The sequence below is a fragment of the Lithobates pipiens genome, unplaced genomic scaffold, assembly GCF_037356315.1.
Source record: "Lithobates pipiens isolate NorthernLeopardFrog02 unplaced genomic scaffold, aLitPip1_a1.2 Scaffold_16, whole genome shotgun sequence".
NCBI classification, from domain to species: Eukaryota; Metazoa; Chordata; class Amphibia; order Anura; family Ranidae; genus Lithobates; species Lithobates pipiens.
In genome coordinates this window covers 307,133,085-307,150,632 of record NW_027507748.1, presented here as the reverse complement: position 1 = coordinate 307,150,632, position 17,548 = coordinate 307,133,085, and the positions used below count along the sequence as shown (strand labels likewise).

Sequence of the window (17,548 nt, the reverse complement as noted above, 5' to 3'; positions counted from 1 at the left end):
AGAGGGTTGGATCTGCCGGCGGTCAGAGCTCATTCCACTAGAGCTGTTTTGTCCTCATGGGCGGCAAGGACATGCGTATCTTTAGAGACTATCTGCAAGGCTATGGACGTCTCCAAATACGTTCATGCGTCACTACAGATTTGACCCAGGGGCACTAACTTTGGAATTTGGTAGAAGGACTATTGAGTCAGCCCTGGCATTGCCTTAAATAAAGTTTTCCTTTGAAGCATTACCCACCCTGGTTTTAGCTATTCATTGTATCACTGGTATGCTGCCATGGAGGCACCAGGAAAATGGAAAATTGTTTCATACTTACCGTAATTTTCCTTTCCTGGTGCCTATCCATGGCAGCATACATACCTGGTACTCGATATAATTGGAGAATGCTAGGGGGGGATATGGGTTTCCTTTTTATAAGCTAGTAACTATTCTGAGGGGAGGACTCCGGGGCGGAGTTATCACTGGTATGCTGCCATGGATAGGCACCAGGAAAGGAAAATTACGGTAAGAATAAAACAATTTTCAGTTTTTTTTGCATTGATACATGTCCCCTGGGGCAGGAGCTGGGTCCCCAAACCCTTTTTCGGACAATAATTTGCATATTAGCCTTTAAAATTAGCACTTTTGATTTTGAACGTTCGATTCCCATAGACTTTAATGGGGTTCTAATGTTCGCGTAAATTTTTGGTCCGTTCGCAGGTTCTGGTGCAAACCGAACCGGGGGGGTGTTCAGCTCATCCCTAACCGTGGGACAATGTTGGAAATGCGGAAATGTCCTGCCCAATCCAGGACTGTTGGGAGGGATTGTTAATTTGTGTTTAACCACTTACGGACCAGCCGCCAGTATTTTCTTCAACGCCGGGCGGTCCTCTTTCAGATAAAAGTGGTCTCTGCAGTGGATTCGCCGCAAGATCACTTTTATCGGCAGCGGGAGAGGTGCCCCCCTGTGCCATGCTCCAGTTGTCTTCACCGCTTACCAGAGCTGTTATTAGCAGCGGAGACAATCCAATATTCTCCCCTCGGTAGCATGGAACCGAGCGAGGGAAAGATGGTCTCCACTCTGCTCCATAACATTGGATGATGGAAGTGATGTCAAATGTCACTTCCGCTCAATGGTCTTAAAGGGGAATTTATTTATTTTTTTAAAAGACATTTTTTGTTTATTTTTTTATTAAATTACAGTTAAGTGTAAATGTGAGATCTGAGTTTTTTTTACCCCAGAGCTCACATTAAAGTGGTCCTGTCATGCTTTTTTTTCTATTACAATGGATGTTTACATTCTTACATAATTTTTTAAAAGGACAGTGTAAAAAAATAAAAAGTTAAATAAATAAGAAATTTTTTTTTTAAAGCGCCCCGTCCCACTGAGCGCGCACGCAGAAGTGAACACATACGTAAGTCGTACCCACATATGAAAACAGTGTTCAAACCACACATGTGAGGTATCGGCACAATATTTAGATATTTAGAGCAAGAGCAATAATTCTAGCTAAATGACCTTCTCTATAACTCAAAACGGGTAATCTGAAGACATGAACGTCGAATATAAAGATTTTTAAGGGTCAAAGTTTGTCGCTATTCCACGAACGGGCGCAATTTTGAAGCATGACATATTGGGTATCATTTTACTCGGTGTAACATCATCTTTCACAATGTAAAAAAAATTGGGCTAACTTTACTGCTGTTTTATTTTTTAATTCCCAAAAATTTATTTTTTCCCGAAAAATTGTGCTTGTAAAACCGCTGCGCAAATACGGTGTGACAAAGTATTGCAATGACTGCCATTTTATTCTCTAGGGTGTCTCCAAAAATATATAATGTTTGGGGTTCTAAGTCATTTTCTAGCAAAAAAAATGAATAGTTTTAACTTGTAAACAAAAAGTTTGAAAAATAGGCCTGGTCCTTAACCGCTTTGCGCCCGCCCTATAGCCGAAAGACGGCTACAGAGCGGAAGCTATCTGCCGGGAGGCCATCCCTGGACGTCCTTCTGTTTACTTCCGCAAAGCATGCTCCCAGGAGCACGCATCAGGGAAGTTCTGTGCTGGCTGTGTCCCTTGGACACAGCCAGTCACAGATCGCTGTAAACGGCCAATCACAGCGGATGTTTACAGCTCGATCAGCCTATCCAACGAGAGATGATCTCATATGTAAACATATGAGATCATCTCTCAGCGCCACTCTCCCTCCTCACACAGACAGCGTGTGAGAAGGGACAGATGAACGGCTGCAGCGGGTGTAAGTAAAAAAAAAAAAAAAAAAAAGTGCCATCCTCGCCCAGTGCCATCCTCCCCAGTGCTATCTGTCCCCAGTGCCACCTGTTGTCAGGGCCATCTGTCATCAGTGCCATCTGTCATCAGTGCCACATGTCATCAGTGCCACATAGTGCCATCTGTCATCAGTGCCACATATTAGTGCCATCTGTCATCGGTGCCACGTATTAGTGTCCTCTGTCATCAGTGCCACGTATTAGTGCCACGTGTCATCAGTGCCACGTATAAGTGCCATCTGTCATCAGTGCCACATATAAGTGCCATCTGTCATCAGTGCCACATATTAGTGCCATCTGTCATCAGTGTCATGTGTCATTGTCCTGGTGCTGCAGGGCCTTCAAAAGTGTAATAGGTAGTCAACAAGTTAGATGTGTAATTTATGCTCCTAGAACACATGATGGCGCTCCCTGCATGTTGGGCCTCTCTATGTGGCCAGGCTGTGAAAAAGTCCCACACATGTGGTATTGTAATACTCAGGAGGAGTAGCAGAATTTTTTTGGGGGTGTCATTTGTGGTATACACATGTCATGTGAGAGAAATAACCTATTACAATGACAATTTTGTGGAAAAAAATAAAAAATCTTAATTTTGCAAAGAATTGTGGGAAAAAAATGACAACATCATAAAGCCCATTATGCCTCTTACTAAATACCTTGGAATGTCTACTTTCCAAAAAGGAGTCATTTGGGGGGTATTTGTACTTTTCTGACTTGTTCGGGTCACAAGAAATGAGATAGGCCACCAGTACATCAGATGTGATCAATTTTGTATGATTCGCACCACAGCTTGTAGACTCTCTAACTTTCACAAAGACCAAATAATATTCACTAATTTGGGTTATTTTTTACCAAAGACATGTAGCAGTATAAATTGTGGCCAAAATTTATGAAGAAAAATTAATAATTTTCATAATTTTGTCACAGAAACAAAGAAATATGCGTTTTTTCAAAATTTTCGGTCTTTTTTCATTTATAGCGCAAAAAATAAAAACCCGAGAGGTGATCAAATACCACCAAAAGAAAGCTCTATTTCTGGGAAAAAAAGGGACAAAAAATTCATTTGGGTACAGTGTTGCATGACTGAGTAATTGTCATTCAAAGTGTGAGAGCACCGAATGCTGAAAATTGGTCTGGGCAGGAAGGGTGTTTTAGTGCCCAGTAAGCAGGTGGTTAAAGAGGGTTGTAAACCCTTGTGTTTTGACTTCTGCCACTAAGCAGCCCCCCAGCCCACCCCGTTTTACTCACCTGAGCCCATTCGTTCCCTTGCCAGAAACACACTCTACCTCTCTGGCCGGGGTTCTCGGCTCTTGATTGGATAGATTGATAGCAAAGCAGCCATTGGCTCCCGCTGCTGTCAATCAAATCCAGTGAAGGGCCGAGTCTGGCATTCTGTGTCTGTGGACACAAATGCTATACTTGGGTAACCCCCAGGGAGAGAGCTTCTCCTAAGGAATTTATCAATGCGGGGAGGAGCTGCAAGCACCGTTCTGGGACCCCAGAAGACAATGATCGGGGCCATTCTGTGTAAAACTAACTGCACAGTGGAGGTAAGTATGAAACTTTGTTATTTCTTTTTTTTAAACGAGAGTTTACAACCCCTTTTAAAGTGATTGTAAAGGCTTGTTTTTTTTTTAAATAACAAACATGTCATACTTACCTCCTCTGTGCAGTTGGTTTTGGACACAGTAGCTCAGATCCTCCTCTTCTCGGCTCCCTCTTTGCTGCTTCTAGTCCCTCCCTCCTTTGAGTGCCCCCTCAGCTAGCAGTTTGCTACAGGGGTCACCCAAGCTGAGTCAGAGCTCTGTTTATCCAAGCAGACATGGAGCCCCGACCTGGCCCCTTCCCCTCTCTCCCCTGATTGTCTGACTAACTTTGACAGCCAATGGAGCCAATAGTGCCACTGCTCTGTCTTAGCCAATCAGGAGTGGTTAAGGGGGCATGGCAAGGGGTGTGTCTTATGTCTGCATACTTTTGCTGATAGGCATACCTCCCAACTGTCCCTGATTTTGAGGGACTGTCCCTGATATGGAACAATGTCCCTCTGTCCCTCCTCATTTTGGTCAGATCTATATACCTGTATTAAAAATGCACTATTTGTCTATCATAAAGTGTTTTAGTGTTAAACCTTTCCTCCCATTTCTAAATTTCTGCATTTATACATTTCAAAAGCCAATATAAAGGAAAACTATTGGTAAAAAAAGCACTTGTGGGTTTAACCAATCATTTTTAGCGTATTAATTCTCTTTGTAAGGGGGCGTGGCAGGTGGGTCATCCTATTAATGATACTTTTGCTTATGGGTGTCCCTCATTCCCATCTCAAAATGTTGGGAGGTATGGCAATGTGCTTGTACACACAAAGGAAAAAATATATATAGAAACCAATAAAGACTTTATTGTACTGTAGACCTAAGCTGTTGCCACATCTTTACTAAACAAACATTCTACAGTAAGAGGATATTTGCAGACACGTGCTCTCAGAAAATCCCAGTTCCTGCCCAATCAACGAGAAATGCAGATGAACACATGCGCAGCGTGTCACGTCGCACATGCGCAGTCAACCACACTTCTCCCCCTCAGGGTGCATGCGCGGGTCTCCCCATCTAGAACACCGCGCCTGCGCCATGGTCCCTCACGTCGCCGTGACGTCACTCCGCCGTGGCCGTTAGGGACGAAGGAAGGAAAGAGGAGGGTGGCCCTCACTGCGGCGGCGTACTGTACGTGCGCTGGTGGCGTCGCGAAGCGGTCAGTTCAGGGGTTCAAAGAGGAAAAACATGGCGGACAACAAAGGAGGCGGTGGTGTTGGCGGAGGGGAGACTGAAGGTCCGGCGAGCAATAACAACAATGGCAGCGGACAGGACGGGAGTAGCAGTGCGGGAACTGAGGCCCAGACCGTGGAGGAGGCGGAGAGTGGGGAGAAGGCGGAGAGTGGTGAGAAGGCAACCGCTCCGGCGGCGGTGGCGGCTCCGGCTGAGGAGAGTCCGGCCCCCTCGTCTTCCGCGGCCTCCTCCACACCGAGCGGAGCCGTCAATCTGCTGGATACGTGCGCCGTGTGTAACCAGAGTCTGCAGAGCCGGGAGACCGAGCCCAAGCTGCTGCCGTGCCTGCACTCCTTCTGCCGCCGCTGCCTACCGGAGCCCGAGAGGCAGCTGAGTGTACCGCTTCCCGGGGGGAGCAACGGAGACATCCAGCAAGGTGAGCGGGGGAGGGGGGCTGAGTCATGTGCCCACTGGGCTGACATGGAGGATCATCCGACATGGTCACACGTGAGACACTTGTCAGTAAACATGGCTGTGCGGAGGGTAAACACTGGGCTTGTCCTGGAACTTCGTGTCCCATTCGGATGCTGTCACTTTCAGAAGATTGGGCATCAGGTGGTTTAGCAGAACAGCTACTGGATGAGCTTTTTAAATGGTGCGTTGCTTGTTTAAAGGCTAATTTCATCTCTACATTTTTTTTTTTTTTTTTTTTTTTGTTGTTGTTGCAGTTAATGCATTCTTTTTTAATTGGAGCCTGTAGAACAGGGGTCTTCAAACTATGGCTCCCCAGTTCAGGAACTACAATCCCCATCATGTCAATGAATGACAGTTTTACCAAGCCTCATGGGAATTGTAGTTCCACAACTGCTGGAGGGCTGTAGTTTAAAGATCCCTGCTGTAGAGCATTGTACCCGTGACAGCAGATCTCGGGTGCAGTGTCAGGCTCCTGCAGATCTCGGCTGCAGTGTTGGGTTCCTGCATTAGTTTGAAGATCCCTGCTTTAGAGCATTGTACCCGTGACCAGCAGTTCTCGGGTGCAGTGTCAGGCTCCTGCATAGTCTTTCTTTAGCTTTGTGTCTGTATCTCCACACAGGAATTCAGTTACAAAGCTAGAGGAAGACTGAATGAACTACAAGCTTGCTGAACAGTGTACATGCAGCACATTCATGCTATGTGTGTGTCGTGGTGGAGACAGTATTTGTAGTCCTTTCAGACAGAGGTGGTTGTGTATTTAATGATGCGGCTGTGCACGGCCATGCTGTTTTCAAAAAGCTACAGCCGTGAGACGAGCCCGTGCTGGCAGTGGGAAGTGGGTGTCCTACACCATAACATGCACCTCAAAGGTGAAGCACAAACTTTCACTGGGAAGTTCTGCTGTTTCTCCTCCTCCCCTGCTCTTATGTAGCTGAGAGCAGAGGGAATGTAATTGTAATCACTTTATAAAAAGACAAGGTATTTAACATTTATACATAAATGTTTTGCCTTTTTCATTTATTATTATACAGTATTTAAATAGCACGAACAGTTTGTGCTCCACTTTACAAAATGAGGTCAGACAATGCAATTTAGTACAAGAGGAATCAGAGGGCTTAGATTTAAGACGTGTGATGTGAACGTGGGCTTAGATTTGGAGCTTAAAACATTGGACCAATTTGGCATGCGATTTGACATGTCAGATCGCATGCCAAATCGATGGCTATTGCCGGCGATGGCACTGACACAATTCCCAAAAGTAGTTCCTGTACTACTTTTGGTGACGGACTGCATTGCCGGTTTGAAATTGTGCATGATCAGCTGAACAAACACAATTGCTAACCTGCAGCAGTATGAACCTGGACTAAGGCATTTCAACTGAATGGGTTTGTTTACCAGGTGACAGTTTACAATTACTTCAAGTGTGCTAAAAGCAAAATTTTAGGGTACTACCATATACATAAACAAAATTGGATATTATTATTGTACATGTAGATCAAATCTCATATGAGATGCAACCTAACCACAAAATACATGCCTGAGCTACCTGTATATGGATTGACGCTCAAATATACGTCAACACGTTTTGCAGATTCACTGCTTCTTCAGGCCTGGGGAAAACATGGATTTTTCAATTTACAAAACTTTAATCCATCTAAAAAAAATATATCTCAATGTATGCCCCAGTCCTGAAGAAGCAGTGAACAAGCAAAATTTGTTTTTTCATTCAGAGGAATCAGTGAATGAATGACGCGGCTGTGGTGGAGCTGTGCTGCTGACAAAAAGTGACAGTGTGGGAAGACGAGTCCTTGCTGTCACAAAGAGAGAAATTGGACATGTTTTAGAGCAGAAAGTAAAAAATATAATTTTTTTAAAAAAAATTGTTGGTCGTTCTTTGTTTTATAGCGCACCAAATTAAAAATGCAAATGTGATCAAATGCCATCAAAAGAAACCTCTATTTGCGGGAAAAAAAGTACAGTTTAGTTGATTACACAGCGCAATTGTCAAAGTAACGCAGTGCCGTATAGCAAAAAATTGCCTGGTCAAGAAGGGTGTTAAATCGTTTGGCATTCAAGTGGTTAACATACAATTCCACATATATTCGCTATAAATTATTTAACGCTTATTTTATACCAAATACTCAGGTGTGTTTTTAAAATGTAACACAAACGCATGAGCAAGAAAAGTGACTGTATTCCACTACAGTGCTTTTATGTGTGTTACAAAAAAAATACAGCATGCTGCATTTTTCGGCATCTGATTGCCTCCAAACACATGTGAATGCAAGTTAAAAAAGAAAAAAAGCCAAAATCATTGCGAACACGCATGCAGAACACACACCGTGAATGCGGAGAATATAGTTAGATGTGGTGGCTGCATTAAAAATTTTTTATTAACATTATTTTTATTTACGTTACATTTTGGTGGGGTTCCCTTTCAAGATTTTTGTCACTCAGTGTGACTTCTATTCAAATCAATGGGCTCCCATAGGCTTTGAAGAGGCTTCACCGTGTGTATACAGCGTTAAGCCTCGTTAAATTGCGTTTATCAGCATTTGGTGTTTTTATATATATATATAAATATAAATAATTTAGCTTAAATACGTCTGTCACTTACAGCTTCTAAACGCCTTGGTGAGCATGAGGCCATAGGCTAACATGGAGAGGCTATATTAAGCTGTGAAAAACGCTCCTAAAAGCGACTATAAAAACATCCGTGGGAATGAGGTCTAAATATTCAGCTGACTAGGAATTTTAACAGGATCAGAGATTAGTCGAGTCAATACGTGGTACTGTCCCTGGAAGCAGGGTATTTGTTGACAAATGTGTGGGCCACAGTACTAGTGTTGGCTATTTTTCTACTATTATGTGAAACATTTTAGATTTATTTTGTTCAAGCTGGTTTGTGATGTATGTATAACTTTGGATGAGTTTTATATGTATACTCGTGATCTCTAGAGAAATATTTTGGTTTTTCATATCACTCTAAGACCCTTTCACACTGAGCTGTGGCCACGTTGGTGCCAAAGCGCAGCTCGTTTTAGCGCTGTTTAAGCAGCGATTTTAACCCCCACTAACGGATGATGAAGTTAAAAGCGCCAGTGTTACAGCGCTTCCGAGTCGCTTTTTTAGGTACTTTGGAAGCTCTGCCCATTCATTTCTCTGGGCAGGGAATTTTGGGAGCGCTGTATACAGCGTCCCCAAAGATACTGCTTGTAGGACTTGTCATTACTTCCCACAAGCGCACAAGCCCAGTGTGAAAAGACGCACTGAAATGAATAGGAGATCGATTTCAGGCTCTATTTTAGGCTATATCTAGAGCTAAAACTTCTAAACACAGCCCCAGTGTGAAAGGGGTCTAATCAATGAAATTGTGTCACTTCAGTAAAAAAAATAAAAAAAATAAAATAAAGTTGCTTCTGAATCGCAAGGAATGATATCCTTTACACTTTGATGTGACTTTTGTACTTCTAAGTTATAGCTTTTACAAATGCACATGTTCTCTTATGCCATTGTATAAAATTTATAGTTAGTGGTAGTTGGTTTGAGGCTTCAGTCACACCTCAGTGCTTCAAAGTCGTGCGTTTTTACCGTGTTTTTAGCCACACTCTTGTACAGGTCACCAATGTAAAAAGCAGAAAAACGCCTGTAATATCCCCCAAAGAAGCTCATATTCTTTTTTGAAAGGTATGCTGTTCCCAATTCCGGGAGCCACAGCTTTGGATATTGACGTGACCGCCTGGCTCCCTCCTTCTCGCCTGTCACCAGGCCAGTATGAGAGAGAGGAGTTGGGTCTCGCCCATGTGCAACTGAGTTCCTGGTGTGAAGCCATAAGGCTACACTGCTGGGTTCCCTTAACTGCAATAGTGACAGCATGCCCCCGACAGCTGCTGGAAACATCAGCTGCGGTTCCTGACATCATTGGACTCTGGGACAGGTAAGTGTCCGATTTATTAAAAGCCAGCAGCTGCAGTATGTGTAGCTGCTGACTTTTAATTTTTGTAGCGGTGGGCAGACCTCCACTTTTGGGCATTTTGAGCTGAAAATGCTCTGGTGTGAATGTAGCCTCAGACAACAGGTTTGGCAATGTGGGAGACCTGTCACTGAGTGGGAAAAAAAAAGCTTTCTACTCGCATTTTTAAATCAACGTTATTCTAATCATCATGGTGGTGTAAAATGTGTCAAGGCAAGTATTGATTCTTTGTACTATTACTGGAGGTATGACCGTTCTGGTTAAAGTGGAGTTCTATCCAAAAATTTAATTTCCGCTTTAAGGGAAGGTGAGCCCCTGACATGCCACATCTGGCACGTTATTTTTTATTTTTTTTGGAGGGAGAGCCGGGACCCTCTTTTCAGAGGGTCCCAGCTCCCACTTCCTCCCAGCGCACTGCAGCACCGGAAGAGAGATCACCTCCCCCCCCCCCCCCCCCCCCCCCCTCGGCAATCATCTGGGACACATCACAGGTCCCAGGCGATTTCCATGGCCGGTTAAGGCACTGTGCGGCTTGTGCATGCGGAGTGGGTTCCCGGCTGTGGAGTTACAATGCCAGTGCTGCAGAGAAGAGGCAGCTGCAGTATTTGTAGCTGCTGACTTTTTTTTTATTTTTTTAGCAGAACTTCGTTTAACATAATCCAAACACCATGGTACCAAGAAGTCTTGGGATAGGAGTTAGTGTCTGTAAAGGCTTTTTATATTTTCAAGTCATGGTATAACTAGTAGTAGTTTGTCACGGTTTTAACTGGACTTGTTTTATAATTATCTATATGCCTTCAGTTTAAATGAGAAGTGTATGGTGTTATTTTTTTTTTTTTTTTTTTTTTTTTTCCCCCCTAATCATACTTGCCTAGGTGGATGTGCCATTGGTCCGATGCTGCATCTGTCCTCTGGCGTCTCTGCACTGAGAACTGAGCCATCGAAGATCACCAATGGCTTTGTTCTCTCATCTCTCAGCTCCGCGAGAGGAGTGCTGCTGACTGTCAATCAGCTCTGCTCCTCCACGCTCACTGGAGTGCTGAGCTGTGGAGGAGCAGCTTTCTCAGTGGACTGCCATCAGTCCAGGCACTTGGCATATCCGACTTCTGAAGTTGGGATGCCGTGGTGCCTGGACTGAACTTGGTGATTCCTGATGAGAGCGGACTTCAGACTAAAAATTGCACCCCTGTGACCCTTAGGAAAATCCCAGGCTTTAAGTGAGTGTTGGGATCATATGCCAACATAGATCACTCTATTCCTCAAATCCCCTTTTCACGTTGTCAAATTGGATGTTCATTATCCAAATAACTGTCTGGCTCAGGTCCCCACTAATGACCAGGAACCAATTAGGGCAGTCCATGATCGTATCACTATGAAAGCTGACAGTCACCTGCATGCTGGAAGCGTCACAAAAAATAAATAAAGCCTTACTCTGTAGAACGCTGCCACTGCAGTGGTATAGCAGTGCCTTCTATTTAATATTGTAAATGTGAGATACAATTGTGGAATAAAGAAAAAATAAAGTGGTTGTCAACGGGGTTTTTTAATAATCCAAACTTTTATTGGTATTAAAGTTTAGTACAAAAATAATATAGTAACCACATATATCGCCTTGTACAGGATAAACAGATGTGCACAGATACAAAGGCGTATAGAGGATCAAATATATCAATAGCTGCAAATCCAGTTGCTAAAACTCCAGAGGAGTCCTCCTGGGTTTGTAAACCTTTACATATACCCAATGAAGTGACTTGCCTGTATGTGATGCACGCAAATGAAACATCCTCCTACATAAGTTGTATCTGTTTATCTGTAGCCATCCCTTGTTTACATCACTTTCATGTCCAGAATTTATACAGTTTTACTTGGCTTCCAGGTGCAGGAGGCACAAAATTGTTGGCGCTATATAAATCCTGAATAATAATAATTACGTCACACTGCACAGCTCTGAAAAGAGGACATTGTGTAATCTAAGAACTGAGTGGAGGTAAAGAGACAGTTCCCGCTTTACAGTCACATAGGCAAGCATGCAAAACTGAGGCTGCCAGTCACAAGCTGCTTGGATGTTGGAGCACTCTTCTCCCATCTTTTGCAGTCTGTCAGAAATGACTGCAGACAGAAATCACACTTGGTGCATTGAATTGAGGTACACACTATTGAAGGACATGCATTTTTTTTTTTTCATGTTGGCGGTTTACACCCACTTTAACAAAAACTAAATGTAAATGTTTTAAAATGTTTGTATTTGTCAGCCTATAACTTTAAAAAAAAATTTCTTCCTTATTTTAAACTGTGAATTAAGTTAAAAACCCTTAAAGCGGACTTTCTGTCCATTCTTTTTCAACACCGGCACCTCCTACATTACTTAGATCTGATGCCTGTAGCCTCTGTTTACATCCATTGATATAAGGCTCCCTCTCCTGGCCATACCTGTAAATTAGATCTTATAGAATTCATTGGCTCTGCCTACTGTCTGAGACCGTGGTAAATAAGCCCAATATGATGCAGCCAGTAGAGGGAGATTTCCACCACTCAATGTAAACAAAGAATGGAGACTGCAACATCAGGAGCATGCCTGCAAGGTAACTTCCCCTCGGGAGAGCGCTTCTTCTAGGGGTCATTTGATGCTAGAAGGAGCAGCCGTGGGACCCCAGAAGAGGATGTTTGGGCCCACTCTGTGCAAAACGAGCTGCACAGTGGAGGCAAGTGTGACATGTTTGTAAAAGCATTGTTTCGTTGTGTTTTTTTTTTTTTTTTTTTTAAATAATCGCTTTAAGTACATCTCTTCTCTCCCATTGTGTTCCTCCTAGGTGTGCATTCCCATAGTTGATTGAGTTACCTATTGTTTCTGTCTGTTGGATAATTTGGCTAACTATTGGAAATTCTTATGATGGGATTAGCCTTGTGTGAACTTCAGCTTGTTGTCTAACCCTTATGTGATGATTTGGGTATTTTTTTTTTTTTTTTTTTTTTAAGTTTATGTGGTGACTGACCTACGTTTTAAAGTGTATAAGTGTATTTCTGTTCAATAAAGAGTCATTCCTTTGGTTCTACCTCAACATCTTGTCTTTGTACAATGCTTGGAATAAAGGGGCTGGTATTGGCTTTTGGTCTGCTGGCATGGTTTGAAAGGCAGGAGGCACTGTTTGGTAGAAGCACCGAAGCGGGTGACAAGCGCTCTGTTACGAGGGGTGTCTTTATGTTGAAAGTATACTTTAACCCCTTGATGCCAACATAACACATAAATGCGACCCCCCCACTACACTTTTTTTTTTTTTTTCTGGGGCCGTATATATGCGTATCTCCTTTTGTGCTGGGAGCTTGCCGTACAGTGTTCTCCCAGCACAGAGACCGGAGTCTCACCAAGAGCTCCAGGCCCATACTAACAGTCGGGACCCAGAACTACTGATTCCAGGTCACCTGATCGCTGTGGTAGCCTCTGATTGGCTACCACAGTGATTGGTCACTGTAAAGCCTGTCCCTGTGTTTCTCTCTCTCCCTGTGAATAGAGAGGAAAGATGCAATGCATCTTTCTCTCTTCTTGCAGAGAGGGGGAAAAAGGTGTAATGTATGTTTAAAAAAATTAAAAATATAAATAAAAAAAAAAAAGGGGGGGGGGGGTTGGGTCAAAGATCAGGGTTAGTATATCTTTTATTTTTTTTTTTTTTTTTTTTTTTTTTTTATTGGCGTCAGTGTGTTTTGGGTAGGACAAAAAATAAAAAATAAATAAAAAAAAAAGCAAAATGCTCACTATGTTGTTTCTGGGCTGTACTACAGGTACAAACAACTAACATACACACGTGGTATTGCTGCAATCGTCGGGGCAGAAGAAAATGTTTAAAATTTAGCTGTATTTTTGTTACAACCATAACACCACCAAAGAACAACCCAAACCAAATTCTTCAGCCCCCGACGATTGCAGCAATACCACGTGTGTATGTTAGTTGTTTGTACCTGTAGTACAGCCCAGAAACAATATAGTGCGCTTTTTATTTTGTCCTACCTAAAAACACGCTGATGCCAATTTTTTTTTTTTTTTTTATTTTTTTTTTTTTTTTTCTGACCCTGATCTTTGACCCAAACGCTAACCTAGGCATATTTATTTTTTGCATATTATTTTGGGCCAGTTTTCCTTTAATCAAAAAAATCAGATATCGATAACCATTTACCATCAAATGAACGCCTAACTTGTCCTGAAATAAACAAGTTATAATAACCCTGAATGCACAAAGTAGTTGATATGTACAATTTTACTAATACATGTCAAAGTTGCAAAATTAATATTTGTTTTACCCTTAGGCGTGAAAGGTTTAAGAACCCTTGCTGCTTTGAACGCTACCATATTTTAAATTTTATGTTCTGAGTATCACAGAATTTCCCCAAGCATCAGAATTGTTGGAGCATATACTGTATTGTTTGTGGGTGTAAAGGGTAAAGATAAACCCCAGCCATGGTATATTTACTTTGGGAATGCTTTGCCAAATGTAAGTAAGCATACATGATACCCAAATGGCCTCTGTGTAAGCCAGGGGTGCTCAACTTGTGGTGCATAGAGCCCTTTGATGTGACCTCTGGGATGGCATCTGGCGCTGCAGAAAGCAAGTGGCTGTGGAGGAAGCAGGAGCTACATGCTTTATCTGTAGCGCTGCATCCTGTCCCAGGTGAAATGCATTTGGTATCACTTCACATGGGACAGGAACTTTTCTAACAGCCTAGCATTGCTAGCAGAAGACAAAAAGGTCAGTTTGTTAAACATGAAATAATTTTGCTATGGGCATATTGGGACTTTAAAAAAAAAAAAAAAACTCTTAGGAACTCACAATCTTTCCTCTCCTCTCAGAACTGGGATATGTGTTTTTACACACACATGTCCCTGTTCTGCCTCTTGTGGCCAGAGGTCACTGGGACCTCTGGTCATGAGCATCGGCACTCCCAGTGTACAGTGGGCACATGCACCTGCTATCCTACTTAAAGGGACCAACGTACAGCTACGACGGGTCGCGGGATTGTGCCGGCGACTGATCGGCAAGTGATTAAAGAATAAGACACCAGTAAAGTTAGACCATTTTTTTTACATATTCTGAAAGATAATGTTATGCTGAGTAAATTGATACCCAACATGTCATGCTTCAAAACTGCGCGCGCTCGTGGATTGGCGACCAACTTTTACCCTTAATCTCCATAGGCGATGTTTAAGCACCCTGTTCCAAATTGTTATGCCAATGATATTTTTCTCATTTACCTAAATGATGTAGACAGTTTAGTCCGCATAATTCTCATGTTATCAACTATTAAGAGTACAATTCAAATTTTATTGAACAAACCTCCTAATAACAGTTTTTTTGTTTTTCAAAATAAAAAAAACTTGCAATGCCCTGTTCCATATTATTACGCCCAGTAAGTTTCAAAACACTTTATAGGTTATAAAGAACTGAAAATTGTCATTTGTTTTCAGCATATTTACTCAAATCAAAAGCTATTTCAATCAAACTTTGAGCAACATTTTAACTTTGTAAACATTTTTACAGGTCACGTTACATTTTAACATGGAACCCCTTATTTGATAGCTTCACAAGTCTTGCATCCATTGAACTTGTGAGTTTTTGGACAGTTTCTGCTTGAATTTGTTTGCAAGATGTCAGAATAGCCTCCCAGAGCTGCTGTTTGGATGTAAACTGCCTCCCACCCTCCATAGATCTTTTGCTTGAGGATGCTCCAAAGGTTCGCCATAGGATTGAGGTCAGGGGAGGATGGAGGCCACGCCATGACTTTCTCTCCTTTTATCCCCATAGCAGCCATTGATGCAGAGGTGTTCTTTGCAGCATGAGATGGTGCATTGTCAGGCATGAAGTTTGATTTTATTACGGAAAGCATAGTTCTTCCTTCTGTACCAGGGAAGAAAGTGGTACTCCACATACTTTGCAGAGGTCATCTTTACACCTTCTGGTACCCTAAAGGGGCCGACCAGATCTCTTCCCATGATTCAGGCCCAAAACATGACTCCGCCACCGCCTTGCTGACGTCGCTCCCTTGTTGGAACAGGGTGGCTGTCCACCAGCCATCCACTACTCCATTCATCTGGACCATCCAAGGTTGCATGGCACTCATCATCAATGAATAGGACTGTTTGAAAATTAGTCTTCATGCATTTTTCTGCCCAATGCAGCTGTTTCTGCTTGTGAGCATTGGTTAGAGGTGGCTGAGTGGAAGGTTTATGTACAGTTGCAAGACTCTGGAGGACTCTACACCTTTGATGTACGTGGGACTCTAGAAGCACCAGCAGCTTCAAATATCTGTTTGCTGCTATGTAATGGTGTTTTAGCAGCTGCTCTCTTGATCCGATGCATGGATCTGGCAAAAATCTTCCTCAATGTGCCTTGTATCTGCATGTGACCCATCTGTGCTCTGACTCAGCCACAAATCTCTTTTAATAGTGTGGTGATCACGCTTCCGTTTTCTTGAAATATCTAATGTTTTCATACCTCGTCCAATGCATTGAACTATTTCACTTTTTGTCAGCAGTGCAATCCTTTTTCTTTCCCATATTGCTTGACAATGGTGCTCTGCTTAATAACGTGGAACACCCTCCTTTAACCACTTCAGCCCCGGACCATTTTGCTGGCCAAAGACCAGACCACTTTTTGCGATTCGGCACTGCGTCGCTTTAACTGACAATTGCACGGTCATGCAACGTGGCTCCCAAACCAAATTGACATCCTTTTTTCCCCACAAATAGAGCTTTCATTTGGTGGTATTTGATCACCCCTGTGTGTTTTTTTTATTTTATTTTTTTTATTTTAAATTTTTTTGTTTTTTTTTGCGCTATAAACAAAAATAGAGCGACAATTTTGAAAAAAATGCAGTATTTTTTACTTTTTGTTATATCTCCAAAAATATATATATAAAAAAACATATTTTTTCCCTCAGTTTAGGCCGATATGTATTCTACATATTTTTGGTAAAAAAATCGCAATAAGCGATTATTTGGTTTGCGCAAAAGTTATAGCGTTTACAACATAGGGGATAGTTTTTATGGCATTTTTTTTTTTTTTTTTTTTTTTTTTTTTTTTACCAGTGGGTGGCAGTGCAGGGGTTAAGTGTTCCTAGGGGTGTGTTACTAACTGTTGGGGGCTGGGCTTTAATTTAGTGAACACTGATCTCTGCTCCAATCACATGGAGCAGAGATCAGCGTCACTAGTTGCTAGGCAGAATGGGGAGATGCAATTTACAAAGGCATCTCTCCGTTCAGCTGCCTGCGGCGTTCGAGTCCGCGTGACCCGCGACTGGACTCACGGGGGTCCTGACCAGCACGCGAGCACGCCGCAGCCGGCGCGCTCGTGATGGCAGGGCGGCATTAAAGATTGGACGTACATGTGCGCCAATATGCCTGCCCGTGCCATTCTGATGTACATTGGCGTGCACTGGTCGAGAACTGGTTAAGGGCCAGTTCACACCAGATGCAGTTCCATGTGTTTTTTTTTTTCCTGCACCAATGCAGTCAGTTCTGGTCCATTTCTGTGCCAGAAACTGACTGCATGGTGTGAACTAGAGCTATCGGAATACATGGAAAACACTGTACATGCATTTTTAGTGCAGAAAAAAAGCACACGGAACTGCGTCTGGTGTGAACTAGCCCTTAGTAGTTTTTTCCTTTTAATTAGGCTTACCTGGCAATCTAATTTTCACAGATGTCTGAGATTGTTTGTTTGTTTTTAGTGATCAAAAGAGCCCTGAGACACAATGCCATCTTTGAGTTAAACTGAAAAACAAAATTTTATCTTTGACACTGATGATGCCTCACATGTGTGGTTTGAACACCATTTTCATACGCGGGCGCTACTCTCATATGCTTTCGCTTCTGCACGCAACCTCGACTTGTCGCTTTACATTATTTTATTTTTTTGTTTCTTAATTTTACTTTTTATTTTTACGCTGCCCTTTTTGAAAATTAAAAATATGGGTCACTTTTATTCCTATTATGTAAACATCCCTTGTAATAGAAGAAAATCATGACAGAACCTCTTAAATGTGAGATCTGGGGTCAAAAAGACCTCCGATCTCATATTTACACTAAAA

At 42.5% G+C, this 17,548-nt stretch overlaps 1 protein-coding gene across 6 annotated transcripts in view; it reads left to right on the top strand.

Moving 5' to 3' along the window:
• Window positions 1-4,894: 4,894 nt before the first annotated feature.
• Window positions 4,895-17,548, top strand: part of TRIM33 (tripartite motif containing 33) — a 252,287-nt gene continuing 239,633 nt past the window's right edge. For 4 of the 6 annotated variants that reach the window (XM_077481589.1, XM_077481585.1, XM_077481587.1 and 1 more), the window contains exon 1: window positions 4,895-5,461. In XM_077481589.1, coding sequence (XP_077337715.1) covers window positions 5,041-5,461 — 421 coding nt within the window. In that variant the 5' untranslated portion in view covers window positions 4,895-5,040. Of the gene's footprint in view, window positions 5,462-5,649; window positions 5,681-17,548 lie in introns of those variants that run through there. The other 2 variants (XM_077481584.1, XM_077481588.1) reach the window with 2 other exon arrangements.